General features: G+C 44.3%; 1 protein-coding gene across 1 annotated transcript in view; it reads right to left on the reverse strand.

Moving 5' to 3' along the window:
- The window catches only part of LOC140198020 (serine/threonine-protein kinase 24-like), a 67580-nt gene extending 46751 nt beyond the window's left edge, over window positions 1-20829 (reverse strand). Inside the window, exons 1-2 of the mRNA XM_072258829.1 lie at window positions 20769-20829; window positions 19580-19810 (exon numbers count right to left, since the gene is read on the reverse strand). Of these exons, the coding sequence (XP_072114930.1) occupies window positions 19580-19621 (42 nt within the window). The 5' untranslated portion in view covers window positions 19622-19810; window positions 20769-20829. The remainder of the gene's footprint in view (window positions 1-19579; window positions 19811-20768) is intronic.
- Window positions 20830-23519: the final 2690 nt, after the last annotated feature.

The raw sequence follows: 23519 nt of genomic DNA on the forward strand, positions 1-23519 counted from the left end.
GGTAGCATAGCAGTTAGGGTAATGCTTTACAGTGCCAGCTGTCTGTAAAGAGTCTGTACATTCTCTTTTGACCGTATGAGTTTCTTCTGGATGCTCTGGCCTCCTTTCACTTCTGCAAGACGCACGGGTAAGGAATTTAGTAAAGTGTGGCCATGCCACTTCCCCCTCCCCCACCACACCAGCACACCTTAGGACACAAAACCATGTTTCAATACACGTGATAAAGCTAATCTTTTAAAAGTTTTTCTTAAAACTGTACTGTTCTTTCTCTTTAACTGTAACACTACTCTGTAGGGCTTTTTTTTATCTTGTACCACTTCAGTGTAGTTATAATTAACTGATCTGTATGAACTGCATGCAAGACAAGTTTTTCTATTGTAACTTGGTACATGTGACAATAATAATTTAAATTCCTATGTATGCTATCTCTGAATCGCCTTCTCAGTGCAGGTGTAAAATATCACAATTTAAAATGTAACATTGTTAGTTATTTTCTCTCCCACCTAAAGGCCAAATTTAAAATTTGGCATACAGCCAGAAGAATAGAATTGTTAGTTTTCTCCCTCAACCTTGCAGAAGTCTGAACGATGAAGGTTTGTCAAGGATGGCAGTAGCACAGGGCTTGATTTACTGTGGCCCAGGCAGCAGAGCATTAGGAATAAATTAACTTCATACTGAGTGTGGCAGTGGGAACTGGGAACAGGAAGAACAAGTCAAAGATCACAAATACCTGTAATGGAAAGAGAGGAGGTGAATCAGGGACAGAGACAACACAAAGGAGTCTTAGTGACGTGTGCAGCACCAGAATGAAGGCTCCGTTCAGAAATCAAAAGGATTGCAGATCGCACAATAAAGCATTTCATCTGGATGAGTTGTTAACTAATTCTTTGCTTTTAAAGTCTTTCAGCCATAGTGCTATGTTACCAGCACAGAGCTGACTCAAAAGAACCTCTTTCTACGCAAGTGTCCTCCTACCTTTGTCATTGCATTGTTATTGTTTATCTCCTTCACGAGTATATCCAGCCTTCTGCACAATGCATCCAGCCGGTCATCTCAACGGACAATTTAACACTTCCCTCCCACATAATCCTTCATTTGTCATGCATGTATCTAAAATGCCCTGATATACTGTATCTGCCTTGGCCAATACCTTTGACAGTGAATTTCACGTATCTACCATCCTCTATGTTCAAGTCTTACCTTGGACATCTACTCCCGCCACAATCACCTTAAAATTATGCCCTTATTAACCATTTCCACCCTGGGCCGACCGAACTATCTATCCCTCTTATCATCTTGTGTATCTCTATTAAGTCACCTCTCATCCTCTTCGCTTCAAAGAGAATAGCCCTAAGTCACTCAACCAATCCTCAAGAGATACGCTCTCCAATTCAAGCAGCATCTCCGTACAAATCTCCACTGAACCAGAACACAAAATTCCAAGTGTGGGCTAATCAAAGTTTCAGAATCAGAATCAGGTTTAATATCACTGGCATATGTTGTGACATTTGTTCACTTTGTGGCAACAGTGCACCGCAATACATGATAATACAGGGAAAAGCTGTGAATTACAGTAAGTATATGTAGGTATGTCACACAGTTAAATAAAATAAGTGTAGGGGCGCTAGTGCGCATGCGTATGGATTAGACGTGCTTGGTCAGTGCTCCTCTCCGAGGCCTCGATAAAATTACTATTATACCATGTTTTATTCATTCATAGGCCAACAGTGTATGTGTAAACTAAATTTCTGGAAAAGTTTGACAATGCCAAAGGCAAATAAAGCCAAGTCCACCGACTGCCAAACTACCAAAGCTAGTGTTAACAACGGGTCGGTAAAGAACTTCTCCGCGTCTGAGATACCACCAGATAAAACTTACGCCATGTGCAAGGAATTAGGTCAGAAGACTTCTAAGTCAGTTCTGCATGGCATTAACGATGACTTTGATGTTTCTGAGACCAAGTTTCAGATGCTTGTGGCCTCATTGGCTAACTTACAAGCCCGTGTGGCTAATCAAGAACTAACCACTAGCAACCTTGAAGCACGCGTGCAAGAGCTTGAAGCTAATTGAATTCAGAGCTAATGAGACAAAATAGCCAGCTTGAAGCTAAAGTGCATGACTTCGAGGCTCGATCCCTGAGTCATAATATTAAGATTGTAGGGATACAAGAGGGCGAGGAGGATGGTAAACCTACTGAATTTGTTTCCAGACTGATTCCCAAGTTGCTCGGGGAAGAGCACGTCCCGTACCCAGTTAAAGTCGATCGCGCACATCGCTCTCTCCAGTCAAAGCCGGCTGCCAGTGCTAAACCACGCACCATCTTGGCACGTATCCATCACTTTCAAGTGAAACAGCCGATCTTGTGCCACAGCAGACTACAACCCATGGAGTACAAGGAAATTAAGGTCTTGATCTTCCCGGACTATACTAATGAGGTGATGACTCAACGTCGTGCCTTTCCTGATGTACTGCAAACTCTGCATGACGAAGGAATCAAGCACACCCTGCGGTATCCAGCTAGGGTCTATATTTATCATCAAGATGGAAGAGCGCCTAAAGTATATGACAACCCGATACAAGCAGCATAATTCTTGGAAAGGACGCAAAAGGGAGTAGATAAACTGACACTGTTTATTCAGCTTATATTTGTGCCAGTTTTCATGTTGGGATAAGGGGAGGGACCTGCTTGTTATATGTAGTTTTGCAATGCTGTATGCAGCACTGGGATTTAATTGCAGAGAAAGTTCTAAATAGTTTTGTTATTATAAGGGTTAAATCTGAGTTGGTGTCATGAATGTTCAGCTTCAGGTGCGGACATTGGATAATTTCTCCCCAGTCCTAATAGCATTTGTTTAATGGTATCATATAATTTGTGTTATAAATTTTCTCAGAGAGGGGGCTTGTGATAATTGTGTAATGTTAGTTACCTGCCCAGCAACTCCTTTTGGGATGGAAATGGGGAACTATGCATCTGGTTTAGGGAGACACAAAGGGGGGTGGGTTCTTGTTTATAACTCAGACGTTTCTTTTTGTGTGTATGTTGTGTTCTTATGAGGCTGCCAGTTATTTTGCATTGTTTACTATGTTTGTGCTCAACTCTATTAATCTCTTTTTTATTCTCATATGCAGAGGTCTTGCGGTAGAACGCAGCTGGGAGGTAAAGATATTACAATAGTCTCGTGGAATGTTAAGGGCCTTGGTCATGTCGTTAAGAGGAATAAACGTTTTAGACATCTCAAATCTCTATCTGCAGATGTGATTTTTCTACAGGAAACCCATATCAAAGTAACTGAGCAACGCAGATTGAGATCTAGCTGGATATCGCAGGTTTACCAGTCACCATTTACTTCTCATGCCCGTGGTGTGGCTATCCCCTTTAAGAAAAATATTCCATTTCAACTCACTTCCATGACCACAGATCCTCTCAGCAGGTTTATTATGATTTCTGGCACCACTAATTTGTTTCTGCTAACCTTCCTTAATATTTATGTTCCAAACACAGATGAGCCAAATTTTTTTAGGAAAGTTTTTGATTTACTTCCGGATGCCAGTAATTCAAATATAATAATCGGCAGTGACTTGAATTGCTACCTAGATCCATACTTAGATAGATTGTCCTCCCATCCGCCCTCAAATATCGTATCAGTGCAGGTCCTAAATAACTTGATTAGATCTAGGAATTTAATAGATATTTGGTGAGTTCAACATCCCACTGACAAGGACTATTCTTATTATTCTCATGTTCATAAATCTTATAGTAGAATAGACTTGATTTTGGTTGACTCTCATTTAATATCTCGTGTTACCAATACAAAATATCATAATAGATTAATTTCTGACCATAGCCCCTTGACAATGTCCCTAAATCTCTCCCTTTCCAAACAAATCTATTCCTGGTGTTTTAACCCCTCCCTACTCGCTGATAAGAAATTTATAGAATATATCACCACCAGATTAAAAGATTTTATAGAAATTAACGATAATGGTGAGGCGTCAGATTGCACACTCTAGGAGACATTAAAAGTTGTAATTCGTGGGTATATAATTTTATATGAATCCACTGCTAAGAGGGAGAGACAAGGGCGATTATTAGAGATTGAGAATACTCTCCCAACCCTCGAAGCAACATACCAGGCTTTGAAATCCTCTGATGACTATAATAAAATAATGAAGCTTAAATATGAGTACAATTGTATCTTGGGTAGTCAAATAAATAACCTCCTCTTAAAATTAAGACGAAAGCATTTCGAAATGGGGGACAAGCCTGAGGGGCTCCTGGCACAGCAGTTCAGGGGCGCCCAGGCCCTAAGGTCAATTCATTGTGTTAGATCGAGGGCGGGTACCCTGTTAACTAACCCCAAGGAGATGAATGACTGTTTTAAAGAATTGTACAGTGAACTCTACACTTCTAAATGTAATGCCACTCAATTTGATTTGAGTGACTTCATTAATTCTTTTGTAATGCCAAAACTTAGTGACGCTACTAAGGAGGAACTAGATTCTGACTTCACATTGGAAGAAATAACTTCTGCCATTAAATCATTTCCATCCGGCAAGGCTGCTGGGCCAGATGGATTTGGCTGTGAATTTTATAAGAAATTCTGTGATATCCTTGCCCCACTTCTCCTCAGAATGATATCTTGCTCTAAGAGAGATAAAGTCTTGCCTAGAACATTGTACGAGGCTAACATTTCCCTCATTTTAAAAAGAAGGCAAAGAGGAAACAGACCTGGCCAGCTATAGGCCCACTGCACTTCAGAATTTCGATAGAAAGGTAATTACTAAAATGTTGGCTAACCGACCAAATAAGCATTTGTCATCTATCATTCATCCTGATCAGACAGGATTTGCCCCGGATAGGTTCTCTGTTTCCAATGTCAGATGCCTCCTTAATACCATATATGCTGATCATGGGAAAGCTAGTGGGGCAGCAATTTTATCCCTTGATGCACAGAAGGCTTTTGACCAGATTGAGTGGCTTTACATGTTTGAACAGGTTTGGGTTCGGCGAGTCATTTGTATCTTGGGTAAAACTGATATACGCCAGCCCAATGTGTTCTATTATAACTAACGGTGACAATTCAACTGTTTCCCCTACACCATCCAGTCCAGCGGGGGTGCCCTTTCTCGCCGGTCCTTTTTGCCATCGCGGTGGAGCCCCTTGTCCTAAAAATAAGTCACCCAAATATTCTGGGTTTGAAAGTGGGAGGTATTGAAACACTTATTAGTTTATATGCTGACAATGTGATAAAACTCAGAGAAGTCAGTCCCTCTTCTTCTAGATTTAATCACCTCTTTTGGCAGGCTATCAGGATACTCCATCAATTGGACAAAAAGAGACTTTGTGCCTCTCTCCAACGACTACACGCGGGGTTTTTTGGAAAGTGTCCCGTTCAAAGTAGTTAAAGATCACTTTACTTATCTTGGCTTGACAATCCCCAAAGATCCTAAATTAATATTCAAATTAAACTTCGCGGAGTTTATTTCAAAATTTAAACAGAATATAGAAAGTTGGAAAACCCTACCTCTGTCCATGATTGGTCATACAAATTCAATTAAAATGGTTTCCCTCCCTAGGTTTCTCTATCTTTGTCAAAATCTCCTCACTTTTCTTACATCAGCTTTCTTTAAAGAATTGGATTTATATTGTCTTATATCTGGAATTATAAGAATCACAGGATTTCGAAAATTCATTTTCAAAATTTCAAAATTCAAAAACCCAAGTCTGAAGGAGGGCTGGGATTACCTGTATTTAAACACTATTATTGGGCTGTCAATGCTAGGGCTTTAATGTTTTGGCAACAGGGGGCTCCGGATAACCTAGCCCCACCCCTGGGGCTCCCTTGTGGCTATGTATGGAGTCCAACTCTGTTGTCAATTCCTCCTTGCCAGCCATGCTGTTCTCTAAGTTAGAGAAGCCTGGGACTTCAAAAAGTTTGAGTTTTGTTTTGAAAAATTCCGTCAGAATTCTAAATCAGATTAGGAGCGTTCTGAATTTACCAGAGACTTCAGTACAAAACCCAATCTGTTTCAATCACTCCTTTCTACCCTCATGGTCAGATAAAACCTACCACGCTTGGAGGGAGAAGGGTCTACTTTCTATTGAAGACCTGTACATAGAGGGACGGTTTGCAACATTTAGTCTGCTGAAAGAGAAATTTGAGCTGCCTCATTCGCACTTTTTCTGTTATTTACAAATTAGACACTACATTCAATCTAAGATTTGTAATTTTGAAATCCTTCCAGGGAAACATATGTTTTTTGATATTTTTAAAGAACCCTCCTGACTCCAGGCATCTCGTTTCTAAGTTTGTACATTTGCTTGATAATTGCACTATAGCGTCTACTGTGAAGAGCAGACACCTGGAGAGAGGAGTTGGGTATTGAATTATCTGAAGCTGCCTGGGATAAGTGTTTGTCTATGATACAGGCTTGCTCTGTTAAAAGCAGGGACCAACTGATCCAGTTTAAAGTTGTCCACCGTCTCATAGAACATAGAATAGTACAGCACAGTACAGGCTCTTCGGCCCACAATGTTGTGCCGTCCCTCAAATCCTGCCTCCTATATAAGCCCCCACCTTAGGTTCCTCCATATACCTGTCTAGTAGTCTCTTAAACTTCAATAGTGTATCTGCCTCCACCACTGACTCAGGCAGTGCATTCCATGCACCAACCACTCTCTGAGTAAAAAACCTTCCTCTAGTATCCCCCTTGAACTTCCCACCCCTTACCTTAAAGTCATGTCCTCTTGTATTGAGCAGTGGTGCCCTGGGGAAGAGGCGCTGGCTATCCACTCTATCTATCCTCTTATTAGCTTGTACACCTCTATCATGTCTCCTCTCATCCTCCTTCTCTCCAAAGAGTAAAGCCCTAGCTCCCTTAATCCTGATCATAATGCATACTTTCTAAACCAGGCAGCATCCTGGTAAATCTCCTCTGTACCCTTTCCAATGCTTCCACTTCCTTCCTATAGTGAGGTGACCAGAACTGGACACAGTACTCCAAGTGTGGCCTAACCAGAGTTTTATAGAGCTGCATCATTACATCGCGACTCTTAAACTCTATCCCTCGACTTATGAAAGCTAACACCACATAAGCTTTCTTAACTACCCTATCCACCTGTGAGGCAACTTTCAGGGATCTGTGGACATGTACTCCGAGATCCCTCTGCTCCTCCACACTACCAAGTATCCTGCCATTTACTTTGTACTCTGCCTTGGAGTTTGTCCTTCCAAAGTGTACCACCTCACACTTCTCCGGGTTGAACTCCATCTGCCACTTCTCAGCCCACTACTCCATTACTCTAAACTTAGATTGCACAGGATTTACCCTTCTGCCTCACCAATGTGTGACAGATGCCAAGGAATGTAAGCCATGTTGTCACACACCTTTTGGTTTTGCCCACTACTGACTGGATTTTGGTCCAACATATTCAACTGGTACTCAAAGGCCTATAAAAGATCCTTCCCCTTGGAAGCTGGTCTCGATATATTTGGCTGCTCACAATCTACTATTTGTTTCTCTGCAGCCATACACAGTCTCTGATGCTGGGGATGATTGTTGCAAACAGACATCTTGAGAGAATGGAAATCACCTTCTCCCTCTTCCTTTCGGAGATGGATGGCTGATATAATCTCAGTCATACAGATGAAGAAACTTAGGTTCTTGAGAACAAATCCAATTAAAAATTTTTCAGCTATCTGGGATCCATTTCTTGCCTACCTGTACGAGGCCGGGGACAGATGAGCAATTTCCCCGCAGCTGATTTCTCACGGTCCTCACCTGAGATTTAATGTTTAGTATTTTTGAGCACTTTGTACAATAGGCATCCCTCTAATGTTATGTCCCTCCCCCTTTTTTTGCTTATTTCATTTTTATACATGTCTGAGCTGGTATGTTCTTGTTGATTTCATTTTTTTTTTTGAAAATTTTGAAAATAAAGTATTAAAAAAATAAGTAGTGTAAAAACAGAAATAGAAAAAGTAGTGAGGTGGTGTTCATGGTTTCAATCTCCATTCAGAATCAAATGACAAAGGGGAAGAAGCCATTTCTGAGTCACTGAGTGTGTGCCTTCAGGCTTCTGTACCTCCTTCCCGATGGTAGCAGTGAGAAGAAGGCATGTCCTGGGTAATAGGGGTCCTTAATGATGGACACCACCTTTCTGAGGCACCGCTCCTTGAAGATGTCTTGGATACTACGGAGGCTAGTACCCATGTTGGAGCTGACTAATTTTACAGCAGCCACCAACTCCCGCACCAGACAGCAATGCAGCCAGTCAGAATGCGGTACATCTATAGAAATTTAAGTGTTTCAGGTGGCTTTCCAAATCTCTTCAAACCCCCAATGAAATATAGCCACTGTCTTGTCTTCTTTACAGATGCATCAATCTGCTAGGACCAGATTAGGTCCTCAGAGATATCCACACAGAAACTTGAAATTGCTCACTCTCTCCACTTCTGCTCCCTCTATAAGGATTGGTGTGTGTTCCCCCATCTTACCTCTTCTGATATACCACTGAACTGGCTGGTATATCTCATTCCCATGTGCCCTCTTGTCACCATCTGAGATTTTGCCAACAACAATTGTATCATCAGCAAATTTACAGATAGCATGAGCTGTGCCCAGCCACACAGTCATGGGTGTAGAGGGAGCAGAGAAGTGGGCTAAGCAAACATCCCTGAGGTGAGCCAGTGGTGATTGTCAGGGATGGTAGAGATATTATTACCAATCCTTCGTCAGTCCTGATGAAGGGTCTCGGTCCAAAACATCGACTCTTTACTCTTTTCTATGGATGCTGCCTGACCTGCTAAGTTCCTCCAGCATTTGCAAATTTTCTCATTTCTTATTACCAATCCACACAGATTGTGAACTTCCAATAAGTTAGATGGTCTAGTTGCAGAGGGAGGTACAGAGGCCCAGGTCCTGTATCTTTTCGATCAGGACTGTAGGAATGATGGTGTTAAACACTGAGCTTTAGACAGTAAACAGTATCCTGACATGGGCATTTGTATTATCCTGGTGATCCAAAGCCATGTGGAGAATCAGTGAGATTGCATCCACCATAAATTGTAATACGTCCAGGTCCTTGCTGTTTCTAGCCATGAACAACCTCTCAAAGCACTTATCACCATAGGTGTGAGAGTTACTGAACGACAGTCATTAAGGCAGCTCACTCCGTTCTTCTTGGATACTGGTATAATTGTTGCCCTTCTGAACCAGGTGGGAACTTCTGACTGCAGCAGCAAGAGACTGAAAATGTCTCTCAACACTCCTGCCAATTGGTTGGCAGAAATTTTCAGAGCCTTACCAGGTACACCATTAGGGCTTGACACTTTGCAAGGGCTCACCTTCCTGAAAGACAGCCTGATGTCAGCCTCCGAGACAGAGATCACAGGGTCACCGGGTGCTGCAGGGATCCTCATAGATGTAGCTTTATTCTCTTTTTCAAACTGAGCATAAAAGGCGTTTTATAAAGATTCAATTTTACCTCATGGCTCTTGAACTCAAACCCTCAACCCTATCAACTTGAGCAGCATCTTTGAGGGACCAATGGAAGTGAACCCGAGATATCTCTGTTCCCCAACACTGCTAAGAATCCTGTCATAAACCCTGCAACCAGACGTCAAGTTTAATCTTCCAAAGTGAATCACTTCACACTTTTCCAAAATCGAACTAATCTGCCACTTCTCTGCCCAGTTCTGCATCCTATCAATGAACCATTGTAACAACCTTCTACACTCTCCACAAGACCACCACCCTGTGTCATCTGCAAACTTACTAACCCACCCTTCCACTTGCCCATCCAAGTCACTTACAAAAATCACAAAGGGCAGAGTTCCCTGAACGCATCTCTGTGGAACACCACTGGCCACCAACCTCCAGGCAGCATACGCTCCACCTAAATCCACATGGACAGGTTTCACTGGATCCCATGTCTCGTCTCCTAAATGAGGCTGAAAGCATTTACCACTTGGTTCAAGAACAGCTCCTAGCCACTGTTAGATGCCTATTGAACAGTTCCCTCATACAATAAGATGGATTCTAGAATTCAGAGCCTACCTTGTTACGACCTTGCAGCTTCTTGCTTTACCTTGTACTCCCTCAATGCACTGATACATTGAATTAACCTGCAGGTTTTTCACTGTATTATGTGACAATAATCAATGAATTTACTATTTGAAGAATGTTTCTCTTGGATCCTCAGTTGGATTGAATCACTGTTGTGTCATAAAGCTTAGGGGAATTCCTGGCTAGCCCACAATTAGGGTTTGTCGACAAAGTCTTACAAATACATACCCATCAACAGGCATAACAGCAGATTACCCCATTTGTATCACATTTTCATTTGGAGGAACTGGTTGTACACAAAACCAGTGCTACACCTCACAAAATACCCATGGCTGCATTTCAATGACTGCAGAGCACTTTAGCATAGTTGAGGATGTCAAAGGCACTACAGAAATGCAAACCACATTACCTTATCATTAAGAGCTGGATCATAGGAGACCAGTTCATAGTTAAAGGTATCTTATAGCGGGGCTATAAAAAGGAAGAGGTGTGTAATTGCATGCTTGAATTCATCTGCAGTCAAGTATATAATTAACTCCTGGAGAAAAAGATTCAGTATCTCTGGTTGTGAGAAGTTAACTTCAGACGGATGTGACATAACCACAAGGTCAAATTAACCTGCAGTAACATTTTGCCACCAATGGTTACTGCACAGGCATTCTCATTGTCAATTTCATTCTGAAACACATTTCTAATACAGGAGTTTTACAGGTTCATCAGATTGTACAAGTGACACCCAAAATACTTGGGATTTTTGCAGTCCAGCGCAAATGCACTATCTGGGCAGCACAGTAATGCAGCGGTTAGCATAACAAAATTACAGCTCCAGTCACCCGAGTTCAATTGCACCGCTGTCTGCAAGGACTTTGCATGTTCTCCCCATTGATCGCACAGGTTCCCTCCCACATTCCAAAGCTGTGTGGGTTAGGGTTAGTAAATTGCAGGCATGCTATGGCGACACTTGTGGGCTGTACCAAGCACATCCTCAAACCATGTTGGGCGTCGACGTAAGCAACACGGTTCATTGTACCTTTCGATGTACATGTGAGAAATAAAGATAATCTTCAAAATTTAAAATTTGTACAGTTAGTTCATGGCAATACTGCTACCATATATAAACACAACTTACCAAACTCTTTAAGGAACATTATTTGATTGTGAACATTGTGGTTAGAACTAAACTAATGAAGGACAATATTAGAAACAAAATTGACAGAGCAGGCTTTAACAAATTGGCTCCAGCCAATTCAAACAGTATCTGCCAAGTGCGCATCACCTACGCACATCAAAAGCTGATCGCCTGAGATGCCCAGCCGTGTCATAGCACAGGAAACCAAAACCACTCATAACAACCACAAGATGGAGACAAAAATGGTCGTTCCACATATTTTGACTAGAGGCATAGACTTCACAACTCTTGTTAATTTATGCAGTGAAAACACAAGTTAGCAGTGCCATTTAACTCGTGTGCCCATCACAGTAGATGTTCAGCCCATCATACCTGAGCTAGTTCCCTGAAAGCACACTTCAGTTAATTCCTCTCACTGCACTTGTGCCAAAACATGATACTTTTCCTTATCAATTATCCATTCCAGTAGATCTGTTTGTAGTTTTTTTTAAAATGGAAAGAAGTAATTGCATAACATAGAAAACCTACAGCACAATACAGGCCCCTCAGCCCACAAAGCTGTGCCAAACATGTCCTTACTTTAGAAATTTCCTAGTGTTACCCATAGCCCTCTATTCTTCTAAGCTCCATGTACCTGTCCAGGAGTCTCTTAAGAGACCCTATTGTATCTGCCTCCACCACCGTTGCCAGCAACCCATTCCACACACTCACCACTCTCTGCATAAAAAAATTTACCCCTGACATCTCCTCTGTACCTACTTCCAGGCACCTTAAAACTGTGCCCTGTCATGTTAGCCATTTCGGTCCTGGGAAAAAGCCTCTGACTATCCACACGATCAATGCCTCTCATCATTTTATACGCCTCTATCAGGTCACCTCTCATCCTCCGCCGCTCCAAGGAGAAAGGGCCGTGTTCACTTAACCTATTCTCATAAGGCATGCTCCCCAATCCAGGCAACATCCTTGTAAATCTCCTCTGCACCCTGTCTATGGTTTCCACATCTTTCCTATAGTGAGGCGACTCGGCTCCTAAACTCAATCCCACGATTGATGAAGGCCAATACACCGTATGCCTTCTTAACCACAGAGTCAACCTGCGCAACAGTTTTGAGTGACCTATGGACTCTCACCCCGAGATCCTTCTGATCCTCCACACGGCCAAGAGTCTTACCATCAATATTATATTCTGCCATCATATTTCACCTACCAAAATAAACCAGCTCACACTTATCTGGGTTGAACTCCATCTACCACTTCTCAGCCCAGTTATGCATCCTATCAATGTCCCATGGTAAACTCTGACAGCCCTCCACACTATCCACAACACACCCAACCTTTGTGTCATCAGCAAACTTACTAACCCATCCCTCCACTTCCTCATCCAGGTCATTTATAAAAATCACGAAGAGTAGGGATCCCAGAACAGATCCCTGAGGCACTCCACTGGGCACCAACCTCCATGGGCCATCAGAGAGGCAAAGTGTGCACATGCCCAGGACAGCGGCGACATGCGGTGCATGTGGAAGGGCATTCAGGACATCAACTACAGGACACCACCACCTGCCTGTGCTGGTGATGCCTCCCTCCCAGATGCGTTGAACAGCTTCTACATTCGCTTCAAGGTGGAAAATGACGTGGTGGTGAGGAAAACCACCCCTCCTCCCAATGACCAGGTGCTGTGTCTTACCATGGCCGATGTGAGGAGAACCCTATGCAGGGTCAACCCACGGAAGGCTGCTGGACCGGACAATACTCCTGGCAGAGTGCTCAGAGGATGTGCAGACCAGCTGGCAGAGATTCTCACTGACATCTTCAACACCTCCCTGAGCAGCGCCGACGTTCCTACGTGCTTCAAGGCCGCCACCATCGTCCCTGCGCCAAAGAAGTCTTCAGTGTCCTGCCTCAATGACTACCGTCCCGTTGCACTCACATCCATCATCATGAAATGTTTCGAGAGGCTCGTTATGAGGCACATAAAGACCCTGCTGCCCCCCTCACTGGACCCCCTGCAGTTCATGTTTCGTCCCAACCGCTCAAAAGACGACGCCATTGCCACCACCCTCCACCTGGCCCTCACCCAACTGGATAAAAAAGACACGTACGTTCGAATGCTGTTCATAGACTTCAGTTCTGCATTCAACACAATCATTCCTCTGCACCTGATTGGAAAGCTGAAACTGCTGGGCCTGAACAGCTCCCTCTGCAACTGGATCCTAGACTTCCTGACTCAGTCAGTCGGGATCGGAAGCAGCATCTCCAACACCATCAAAATGAGCACGGGGGCCCCCCAGGGCTGTGTGCTCAGTCCACTGCTGTTCATTCTGCTGACCCACGGCTGTGCAGCAACACACAGCTCGAACCACATCATCAAGTTTTCCGATGACACGGCCGTGGTGGGTCTCGCAAGAATGATGAGTCAGCATACAGAGAGATGGTGCGGCGGCTAACAGACTGGTGCAGAGCCAACAACCTGTCTCTGAATGTGAACAAAACAAATGAGATGGTTGTTGACTTCAGGAGGACACGGAGCGATCACTCTCCGCTGAACATCGACGACTCTTCCTTTGAGATTGTTAAGAGAACCAAATTTCTTGGTGTTCACCTGGCAGAGAATCTCACCTGCTCCCTCAACACCAGCTCCATAGCCAAGAAAGCCCAGCAGCATCTCTACTTTCTGCAAAGGCTGAGAAAAGTCCATCTCCCACCCCCCATCCTCACCACATTCTACAGAGGATGTATCGAAAGCATCCTGAGCAGCTGCATCACTGCCTGGTTCGGAAATTGCACCATCTCGGATCGCAAGACCCTGCAGCGGATAGTGAAGTCAGCTGAGAAGATCATCGGGGTCTCTCTTCCTGCTATTACAGACATTTACACCACACGTTGCACCCGCAAAGCTAACAGTATTGTGAAGGACCCCACGCACCCCTCATACAAACTCTTCTCCCTCCTGCCATCTGGCAAAAGGTAATGAAGCATTCAGGCTCTCACGACCAGACTGTGCAACAGTTTCTTCCCCCAAGCCATCAGACTCCTTAATACTCAGAGTCTAGACTGACAACTACGTCATTTATTATTATATTGTAGTTTGTCCTCCACTGTGCCTATTGTCTTGTTTATTAATTATTGTACTGCCCCGCACTGTTTTGTGCACTTTACGTAGTCCTGTGCAGGTCTGTAGTCTAGTGCAGTTTTTATGTTGTTTTACATAGTCTAGTGTAGCCTTGTGCTGTCTCACATGGTCTAGTGTAGTTTTGTGTTGTTTCATGTAGCACCAGGATCCTGGAGGAAGGTTGTTTCACTTTTACTGTGTACTGTACCAGCAACTTATGGTCAAAATGACAAACGTGACTTGACATGCAGAATATGACCTGTCTACAACCACTCTTTGCCTTCTGTGGGCAAGCCAGTTCTGGATCCACAAAGCAATGTCCTCTTGGATCCCATGCCTCCTTACTTTCTCAATAAGCCTTGCACGGGGTACCTTATCAAATGCTTTGCTGAAATCCATATACACTACATCTACTGCTCTACCTTCATCAATGTGTTTAGTCACATTCTCAAAAAATTCAATCAGGCTCGTAAGGCACAACCGGCCTTTCACAAAGCCATGCTGACTATTCCTAATCATATTATGCCTCTCCAAATGTTCATAAATCCTGCCTCTCAGGATCTTCTCCATCAACTTACCAAACACTGAAGAAAGACTCATTGGTCTATAATTTCATGGGCTAGCTCTACTCCCTTTCTTGAATAAAGGAACAACATCCGCAACCCTCCAATCCTCCGGAACCTCTCCCGTCCCCATCGATGATGCAAAGATCTTCGCCAGAGGCTCAGCAATCTCCTCCCTCACCTCCCACAGTAGCCTGGGGTACATCTCGTCCAGTCCCGGTGACTTATCCAACTTGATGCTTTCCAAAAGTTTCAGCACATCCTCTTCCTTAATATCTACATGCTCAAGCTTTTTAATCCGCTGTAAAACAAGGGTCACATCTGCTCATAAGTTCTGGTCGTCGAACTGTAGGAAGAATGTCATTATGAAGGAAAGAATTGATGAGGATGTTGCCAAGACTGGAGGGCTTGAGCTACGAGGAGAAGTTGGGACTTATTTTTCCCTGGAGCACAGGAGGATGAAAGTTTGTAAAATCATGAGCACAGATAAGGTGAATGGTCACAATCTTTTATTCCACAGCAGGGGAATCTAAACCTGGAGGTCATAGGTTTAACATGAAAGAGGAAATAATTAAAGGGAACCCGAGATACAACAGAGGGTACTGAGTGGGTGGACTAAGCTGTCAAAGGAAGAGGTAGTGTCCAGTACAATTGCATCTGAAAGATATTTGTATTAGGCATATGGATAGGAAAGGTTTGCCAAATGCAGGTAAAACGGACAAGCTCAAGTCAGCATCTTGGTTAGCATGGACTCTATCTCTCCACCAATTCTTTTATCAATGATCTTGAATTCTGTCTTCTTGGCTCTTTCCTCCCTCTGCAGCAAAATCAGTCCCACCAGTTACTCTTTCAAAACACTTCATAATTTCATGTTCACAGGTCATTGATTGGTTGACAAATAAATCCCTAAACCTTGACTTCCACCACACAGCAACACATGCACAACCACTTCTCTTTAACTAGCACCTCTGATGCAGTAGGGTTGCGGGGTGGAGATACGTCTCTACCAAAGGAGGTGCAAGGTGCTCCTTCTCTCTGCTAGCCTGCAAGCCACTATTGGGTACTATTCAGGGTCACATGAAGCCATGGGAGACGGTGGCAGATGGTCGTAAGAGCAGCTAATACATATCACAAGTCCTGGTTAAGCGACCACTGACCCCAGGCAGACCATCTCTGAAGAGTATTGATAATGGCTGGGGTCACCCATCTTGTAAGGACACTGCCCAGAAGGCGGCAATGGCAAACCACATCTGTAGAAAAAAATTGTCCAGAACAATCTCATTGAACATGGTACATAATGATGACGACGATGCAGCCTGAATGTCCAAGGAGCTACTTGGGAAGAAAAGCAAACGTGAAGGGAGGTGTCTAAAAGCTTGGCCAGAGTCACATGTCCTGAGAAGCATTTTCAGGGAGGTTTGGGGAAGGCATGTCAGAGACGCAGACAAAGGCAGCTGATAACTGATAAAGGCCAGATTTGGAGAAACACAGATCTTGATAGGTTGCAGGTCAGGCACAAAAGATCAAGACCAGACAGCTACTTTGACCCTCATGTTGTGCCTTGAATTAAAGCATGACTGCTCTGTAAGCCAATCCCCTTCACCCCCCAACTGCCCCATGTCCTTAATATCGCAGGTTATTGCTCTCAGCTTCATTGTTTAACTGAACATGAGCTACCATTTATGATAAAATTGCAAATTTCTGCCTAACCTATTGAAACTCTCTCTCCCTGACCAGTTCCCTTTAAAACCTTGGAAACTTTAATTAAATCAACACCTGTCCTTCTAACTTCTGGCAAAGGCAATCCTAATTATCTTGACCTCACCTTGTAATTCAACCCTTGAAGAGCACTATCTTTCCAGAGAATCTACATGACATAACCACAAATCCTTAAGGTACACTGTGTCAGAAATGCTCAGAGAAATCCTGGTATGGTCTAACCAGGGCTCTGTACATCTGTAGCATCACATCCATCTCGTTCTGCTCTAGATATACCAAGCAGCAATCCATTAAACTTCCTATTTGATTTCCATTATCAGCCACTATCTTTTGAGGAACTGTGTACATGGAATCCAAGTCCTTTTTCACCTCTGCTTCTGGGGCCTCACTATTAAAAAAGTAATTTGTTCTACGGTTCTTCTGGTACAACCTGCACGACATGTTATTTGCTTATATTGAAATTCGTCTAGCAGTTTTGCCTTCTTTCACAAGATATTACATTTCGTAGCAGTTTAACACTTCCCTATTCACTGACATGAAGAAATATTCAAGTCATTTCCTGAATTACAGTGAACAATTAGGGCCTCAGCACAGATCCCTGCAAGAATTCTCTGGTCAAATATTTCAATGGGAGTATCTACCCAGCTCCTGTCGCTCAGCTGATTTCCTAGTAGAGGAGGACTAAATTTAGATAGAGGAGAACAAGTGAACCTCAAGGGGCCCATAACTTTGTCGTGGGGTTTGGTGGCTTGTGTGCCTCAATGACCCAGAAGGCTATGTTAGCTGGAGTAAGGGTTTATGCTTTGGCTCTTGGTAAGGGCATCCAGTCAAAGGGTAGAGGCCAGAGTAAGAGTGGTCCACTATTCTTCCAGGTTTGGGGGTTCAGCTCAAAAAAAAGTTACAGAAACAGCAATGAAGAATCCTTCTATAGCTGCGGGCAACAAAGATGAAGGACCTTCTTTACTGCTATAAACGTCAACGGCATAACGGTCAGTAATACAGAACTGCCTAATCAGGTTATAGTATAGTCAGGTGCAGTGTATCAAAAGCACGGATGACTGCTTCAGTGAAGGACTCGCGGCAGGGACAATGTCAGCAACAAAACGCAATCAGAAGGTGGTCTTGAAGATGACACCAACTGGGGTGAAACTAATCTCATCTCAAACATGACAAGGAGTTACAAGATTCTGAAGATGTTGGAAGAACTCAGGCGGGGTGGGGGGGAGAGTCAGGAAGCATCTGTGAAGATGAAAGGTCTCCATCTGAAACAATGACTACCCATTTTCCTCTGCAGCCGATGCCTGACCCGCGAAGTTCCTCCAAAATCTTGTTTGTTGCCCAAGATTGTGATCAGGGTAGTTATGTAATGATAACTGCTGATAAGATGGAGAGAAACGTTAGCGGAAGGAGCTTGAACTTTATTTATTTTAGCCTCCAGTAAAGCTGGGGAAGCCTGCAAAACTTCACACAGCGTCCTCCCTGCTGCAGTGCCATGTCCTGAGACTGAGCCTAATGACAGGATTATTTACTTAGCGAATACTGCTCAACTACTTCCACTGGTTGGTGAGCCTGGGGCAATCTTAAACTTAAAGCTGGGCCTAAAATTGGAAACATTGCTGCACATAGGTGGGGAATTTTAAACACCATACTTCAAATGATAACAATAGAAAATGTGAGGGTTTTTGTTAAGAGGCATCAATGCACCTCACCACCCAGGCCATGACCTCTTCTCATTACTACATCAGAGAGGAGGTACTTACACTCAATGATTCAAAAACCACGGCTCCATCTGCAACCAATTTCTGAACCATCCATGAAAACAACCTCTTTCCTGTAACATTTATTAATTTTTTATAGTAATTTTATGTCTTTTCACTGAACTCCTGCTGCAAAACAACACACTTCACCTCATATAAGGCCTAAATATAGTGGATGTGGAGAAGATGTTTCCAGTAGTTGGAGAGTTAGAACAGATAGCACAGCCTCAAAATAGAAGGACACCTGTTTAGAACAGAGATGAGGACAAATCCAACACACTCTGGGAGAATGCTTTGTCAAGCACCTCCACTTCATCCACCAAAAGCGGAATTTCCCAGTGACAAACCATTTTAATTCCTAACCTTACTCCCGTTCTGACATATTGGTCAATGGCTACACTCAGATAGAGGAGCAACATCTCATATTCTATCTAGGTAGTCTCCAACCTGAGGGCATGAAAATCAATTTGTCCTTCCAGTAATTTTTCCCCTCCCCCTTGCTTCTATTCCCCACTCCGGTCTCTTAGCTCTTCTCCTCACCTGCCCCATCAGCTCCCCTCGTGCCATTCCTTCTTCCCTTTCTCCCATGGTCCACGCTCCTCTCCCATCAGATCCCTTCCTTGTCAGCCCTTTGTCTTTCCCACCCACCTGGCTTTTATCACCTTCTAGCACGCCCTCCCTCCCTTCATCCCACCTTTTAATTCTGGTATCTTTCCCCTTTCATTTCCTGTCCTGAAGAAGAGCCTCAGACCAAAATACAGACTCTTTATTCATCTCCATAGATGCTGCCTGACCTGCTGAGTTTCTCCAGCATTTTGTGCGCGTTGCTGAAGAGGAATTTCTTTAGCCAGAGGGTGGTGAATCCGTGGTATTCATTACCACAGATGCAGGTAGAAGCCAAGTCACTGGGTATATTTAAAGCAGATTGATTGGATCTTGATTAATAAGGACATTAAAGCTTACAGGAAGGACGGGACTAAGAGGGAAAATAGATCAGCCGTGATCGAAAGGTGGCGCTTACTTGATGGGCCACATGGCCTCATTCTGCACCTGAGCCTTATAAATAAGAGTGAAAATAAATGTCATTCTAATCAACTGCAATCTTGCTGACTGGCAGAACTACCTTGAGCAATATTGCCTTTCTGCTTTTCCAACACTTTTAGGGATAGCATCCTCAACCCAAAACATTGTCACAAGCCCCTGGCACACACTCTCACTGGACATCGGTTACCTGAACCCCAGGAAGAGCATTCTGCCCTGGAAACTGCGCCATTGCACCACCTGCCGCTGTTGACTGTTCCTCCTCAAGGCTTCCGTTGTCAAGGATAACGACAGACTGTAAAGAGCACTATAGATCCACACGACCAACCTGACAGAGACCAGGGATTAAGAGCAAGGCACGGCTTTATATTGACAGGAGCTGCCTCTCCTGCCTGGGATGATGCCAATCCAACCACAGGACCTGTAATACAAGGAAAGAGCATGAGGAATGCTTGGTCCTGGGTACCTCACCGCCAGCTTGCTGTCCTCAAAAGCCAATCGAGGACCTTGTTTGAACACCCACCCAGTCATCCTGGGTCCTAGATCAGGATCACACCATCAAGAGGCAGGGACAAGACCACAAACGAAAACAGACATCTGGAGGTCTAGTGACAAGTCCTCCCTGACCACTTGTACCATCCAACAAAGCCCTTAGCTCTGAGCCATAGGATGAAACTTTGGTCCCTCAAGCATATGCCCAGAACAAACCCCTACACCTGCGGATGGGGGAATGGGGTCGCAGGGGCAGGCCCCTCCCAGAAACACACAGGGGCGCTGGGGGAGGATATAGGATGGTGGAACAAACCCCTACACGAGATGTCCCTGGCCAAATTCGTCCACACACCCCTTCCTCTAGAGATCTGTGGTCCTGGTCAGAATGCCAACCCCTAAGATGCAGGGGCACATCCGCAAACTGGGTCGTCTTCACAACCTTGAGGTCCCGGGCAAGAATCCAACCTGCGGATTCAGGCAAAGCCCCAGTTCAGGTACTGGGCTGAAAACACTCACCTGGAGTCAAAGTGTGCTCCAACCTTGGGTTCCTGGGATGATTTCCCTCTCACTGGGGTTATTTCCCCTCTCCATAGAACCTCGGAACACCTTCAATCTCAGAGCCCCGGGGTGAAACACCCTTCCTGAGACCCCGGAACAATTCCCCCAGCCCCAGCTCTAGAGTGCTAGGACCTGCTCCTTGTTCGGAGTCCAGGCTCTGACCAACGGATCTACCGCTTAGTACCAACCCCCTCCCCCCGCGCCCTCGTCCCGGTACGTTTCCGGAGAAGGCATGCCGCCTAACTACCCCCACCATATGCCGCCGCCGCGTTCCTCTATCCGCAGTACCACCCGCCCGTTAGTGCAAGAAGGATTCCGGTGCTGCCCACCTGCGTCTCTCGCCTCACTCGGCCGCCGCCATCTTCACCAGCCGGCGCCGCGCTGTGACGTAACGGACAGTGCCCGCGCACGGCCGCCGGAGGGCGCTGCGTGCGAGGAGGCGGGATTTAGCCAAGAGGCGGGGCTTACTTCAGCACGTCACCGGCCGTGAGAATATCGCAGCGACTTCCGAACACGAGAGGGCAGCGCCAGCGCCCTCGGCAGAAGGGCGGAACTTTATGAATGACGAGGAGGATCCAGTTCCCGCCAGAAGTCGCCACAGCGGTGATGACGACATCTCTATCGTCATCCGCCAGCCGCTTTCTCCAGCGGGAGCAGGTGGGGCTTAGTATGCAAAATAGGCAGCCGTGAGCCTTCATTGGTCCTGACGGGAGTTAAAATCCCGCACGCTGGTTGAGCTCCGACAGGTCAAAATCTTGGTTTTTGATTCTTGGGTTTTAAGCAATAAGAGTGCTAATAAATGTCTTTTTAAAAAATGAAAACCTAAGTTAACATCTTAGGTCAAAATCCCACGGAATGTAAAGTCACGAACTAATTCAGTATACCAACCACCATGCACCCTCTTTCACCACTCCTACGTGAATCTTTTGATTTATTCTTCCCCCTCATCCCCATCAACGGTTTCCCAGATTCTAAACCCCAGCGGTAATTTTACAATACTGTAGTCAGTTAACCCACCAACCTGAGTGAAAGGAAATCGGACTACCGGGGAGGGGGAGTGGAGGTCCTCAGCAGTCACAGGGAGAATGTGCAGAAACCACACGACTGCATCCAAGGTCAGTTTTGAACCATGATCACGGGAGCTATGAGTCAGCGACTTTACTAGCCATGAAACTTTACGACCCTTATTTTGATTAAGTTCCCAGTTGGTAATAACTGTGAAACTTGCCTCTTCAGTTATATTTCAAGAGTGCCAGACGGGCCTTTTATACACGCATCGACGAAAGTCCTGTCATTTCCAAGGCCAATCGCCTGAGTATTAAGGATTGAGCACATTGAATTACTACTTGGCAGGACCATAAATCCATAAGATGTAGGTACAAAATTAGGCTATTTGGCCTATTAAGTCTGTTCTATGGCTGTTTTTTTTTTCTCGATCTGGTTCTTCCGGCTTCTCCTCGTAACCCTTGACCCCCTTACAAATCAAGAACCTAGGAATCATTGCCTTAAATACACTCAATGACTTGGCATCCACAGTCCTCTCTAGCAACAAATTCTACAGATTCACCACCCTCTGCTCTGGTTGAAGAAATTTCTCAACCCAATTTTAAAGAGACACCCTTTATTTTGAGGCTGTATCCTCGGATCCCTGACTCTCCCACTAATGGAGGTGTCCTCTCCAAATCTGTTTTATCCGTGACTTTCAGAAAGGGATTTCATTGAAGTTCTCTTCCCCCCATTCGTCTGAACTGCACTGACTACAGGCCCAAAGACGTCAAATGTTTCTCACACGTTAAGCTTTCATTCCACGGACATTTTTGTGAAGCTCCTCTGAACCCCCACATGGGCCATCACATCCTACCCTAAGCACGGAGCCCAAAATCTCTCACAATATTCCAAATGCAGTCTAACCAACACTTTTTAAAGCCTCAGTAGCCCATCCTTTTTTATTTTAGTTTTCTTGAAATTAATGCCAACATCACATTTTCCTTCTTTATCACATTAATCTTGAGGGAATCCTGAACAAGGATGCCCAAGTTCTTTTACAACTCCAAAATCTGAATTCTCTCCCCATTTAGAAAATAGTCTATACCTTTATTCTTCTATCAACGTGTACAGCCCCATACTTGCTAATGCTGTATTCTACCTGCCTTCTCTTTATTCACTCTTCCTTCCTGCCTAAGTGAAATTATCATTTATAGAGCTACAGATAACTACAGCATGGAAACAGGACTTTTGGCCCATCCAGTCTGTGCTGAACCATGTAAACTGTGTCGTCCCATTGACCTGCACCTGGACTATACCCCCGACCCCCCATACCTATCCAAACTTCTCTTAAAAACTTTAATCAAAATCACATCCAGCACTTATACTGGTAGCTCGTTCTACATTCTCACTACCCTCTGAGTGAAGAAGTTTACCCTCATGTTCCCCTTAAACTTTTCGTCTTTCACCTGAACTCCTCTAGTTGTAGTCCCACCCAACCTCAGTGAAAAAAGCCTGCTTGCATTTACCCTATCAATACCCTCATAATTTTGTATACCTCTATCAAATCTCCCCTCAATCTTTTACATTCTAAAGAATAAAGTTCTAATCTATTCAATCTTTTCTTATAATTTATGTCCTCCAGTCCCAGCAACATCCTTGTAAATTTTCTCTGTACATTTTCAATCTTATTTACATCTTTCCTGTAGGAAGGTAACCAAAACTGCACACAATACTCCAAATTAGGTCTCACCAAAGTCTTATACAACTTCAACATAACATCCCATCTCCTGTACTCAATACTTTGATTTATGAAGGCCAATGCGCCAAAAGCTTCCTTTATGACCGTATCTACCTGTGACGCCACTTTCAATGAATTATGGACCTGTATTCCCAGATCATTTTGTTCTACCGCACTCCTCAGTCCCTTCCTGCTCACTGTGTGAGACCTTTGCTGGTTGGTCGTCCCAAAGTGCAACACTCCACACTTGTCTGCATTAAATTCCATCTGCCATTTTCCCACCTGGACCAGATCCCACTGCAAACTTTGATAGTCTTCCTTGCTGTCCGCCACACCTCCAATCTCGGTGTCATCC

The sequence above is a fragment of the Mobula birostris genome, chromosome 5 (assembly GCF_030028105.1).
Source record: "Mobula birostris isolate sMobBir1 chromosome 5, sMobBir1.hap1, whole genome shotgun sequence".
Lineage (NCBI taxonomy): Eukaryota > Metazoa > Chordata > Chondrichthyes > Myliobatiformes > Myliobatidae > Mobula > Mobula birostris.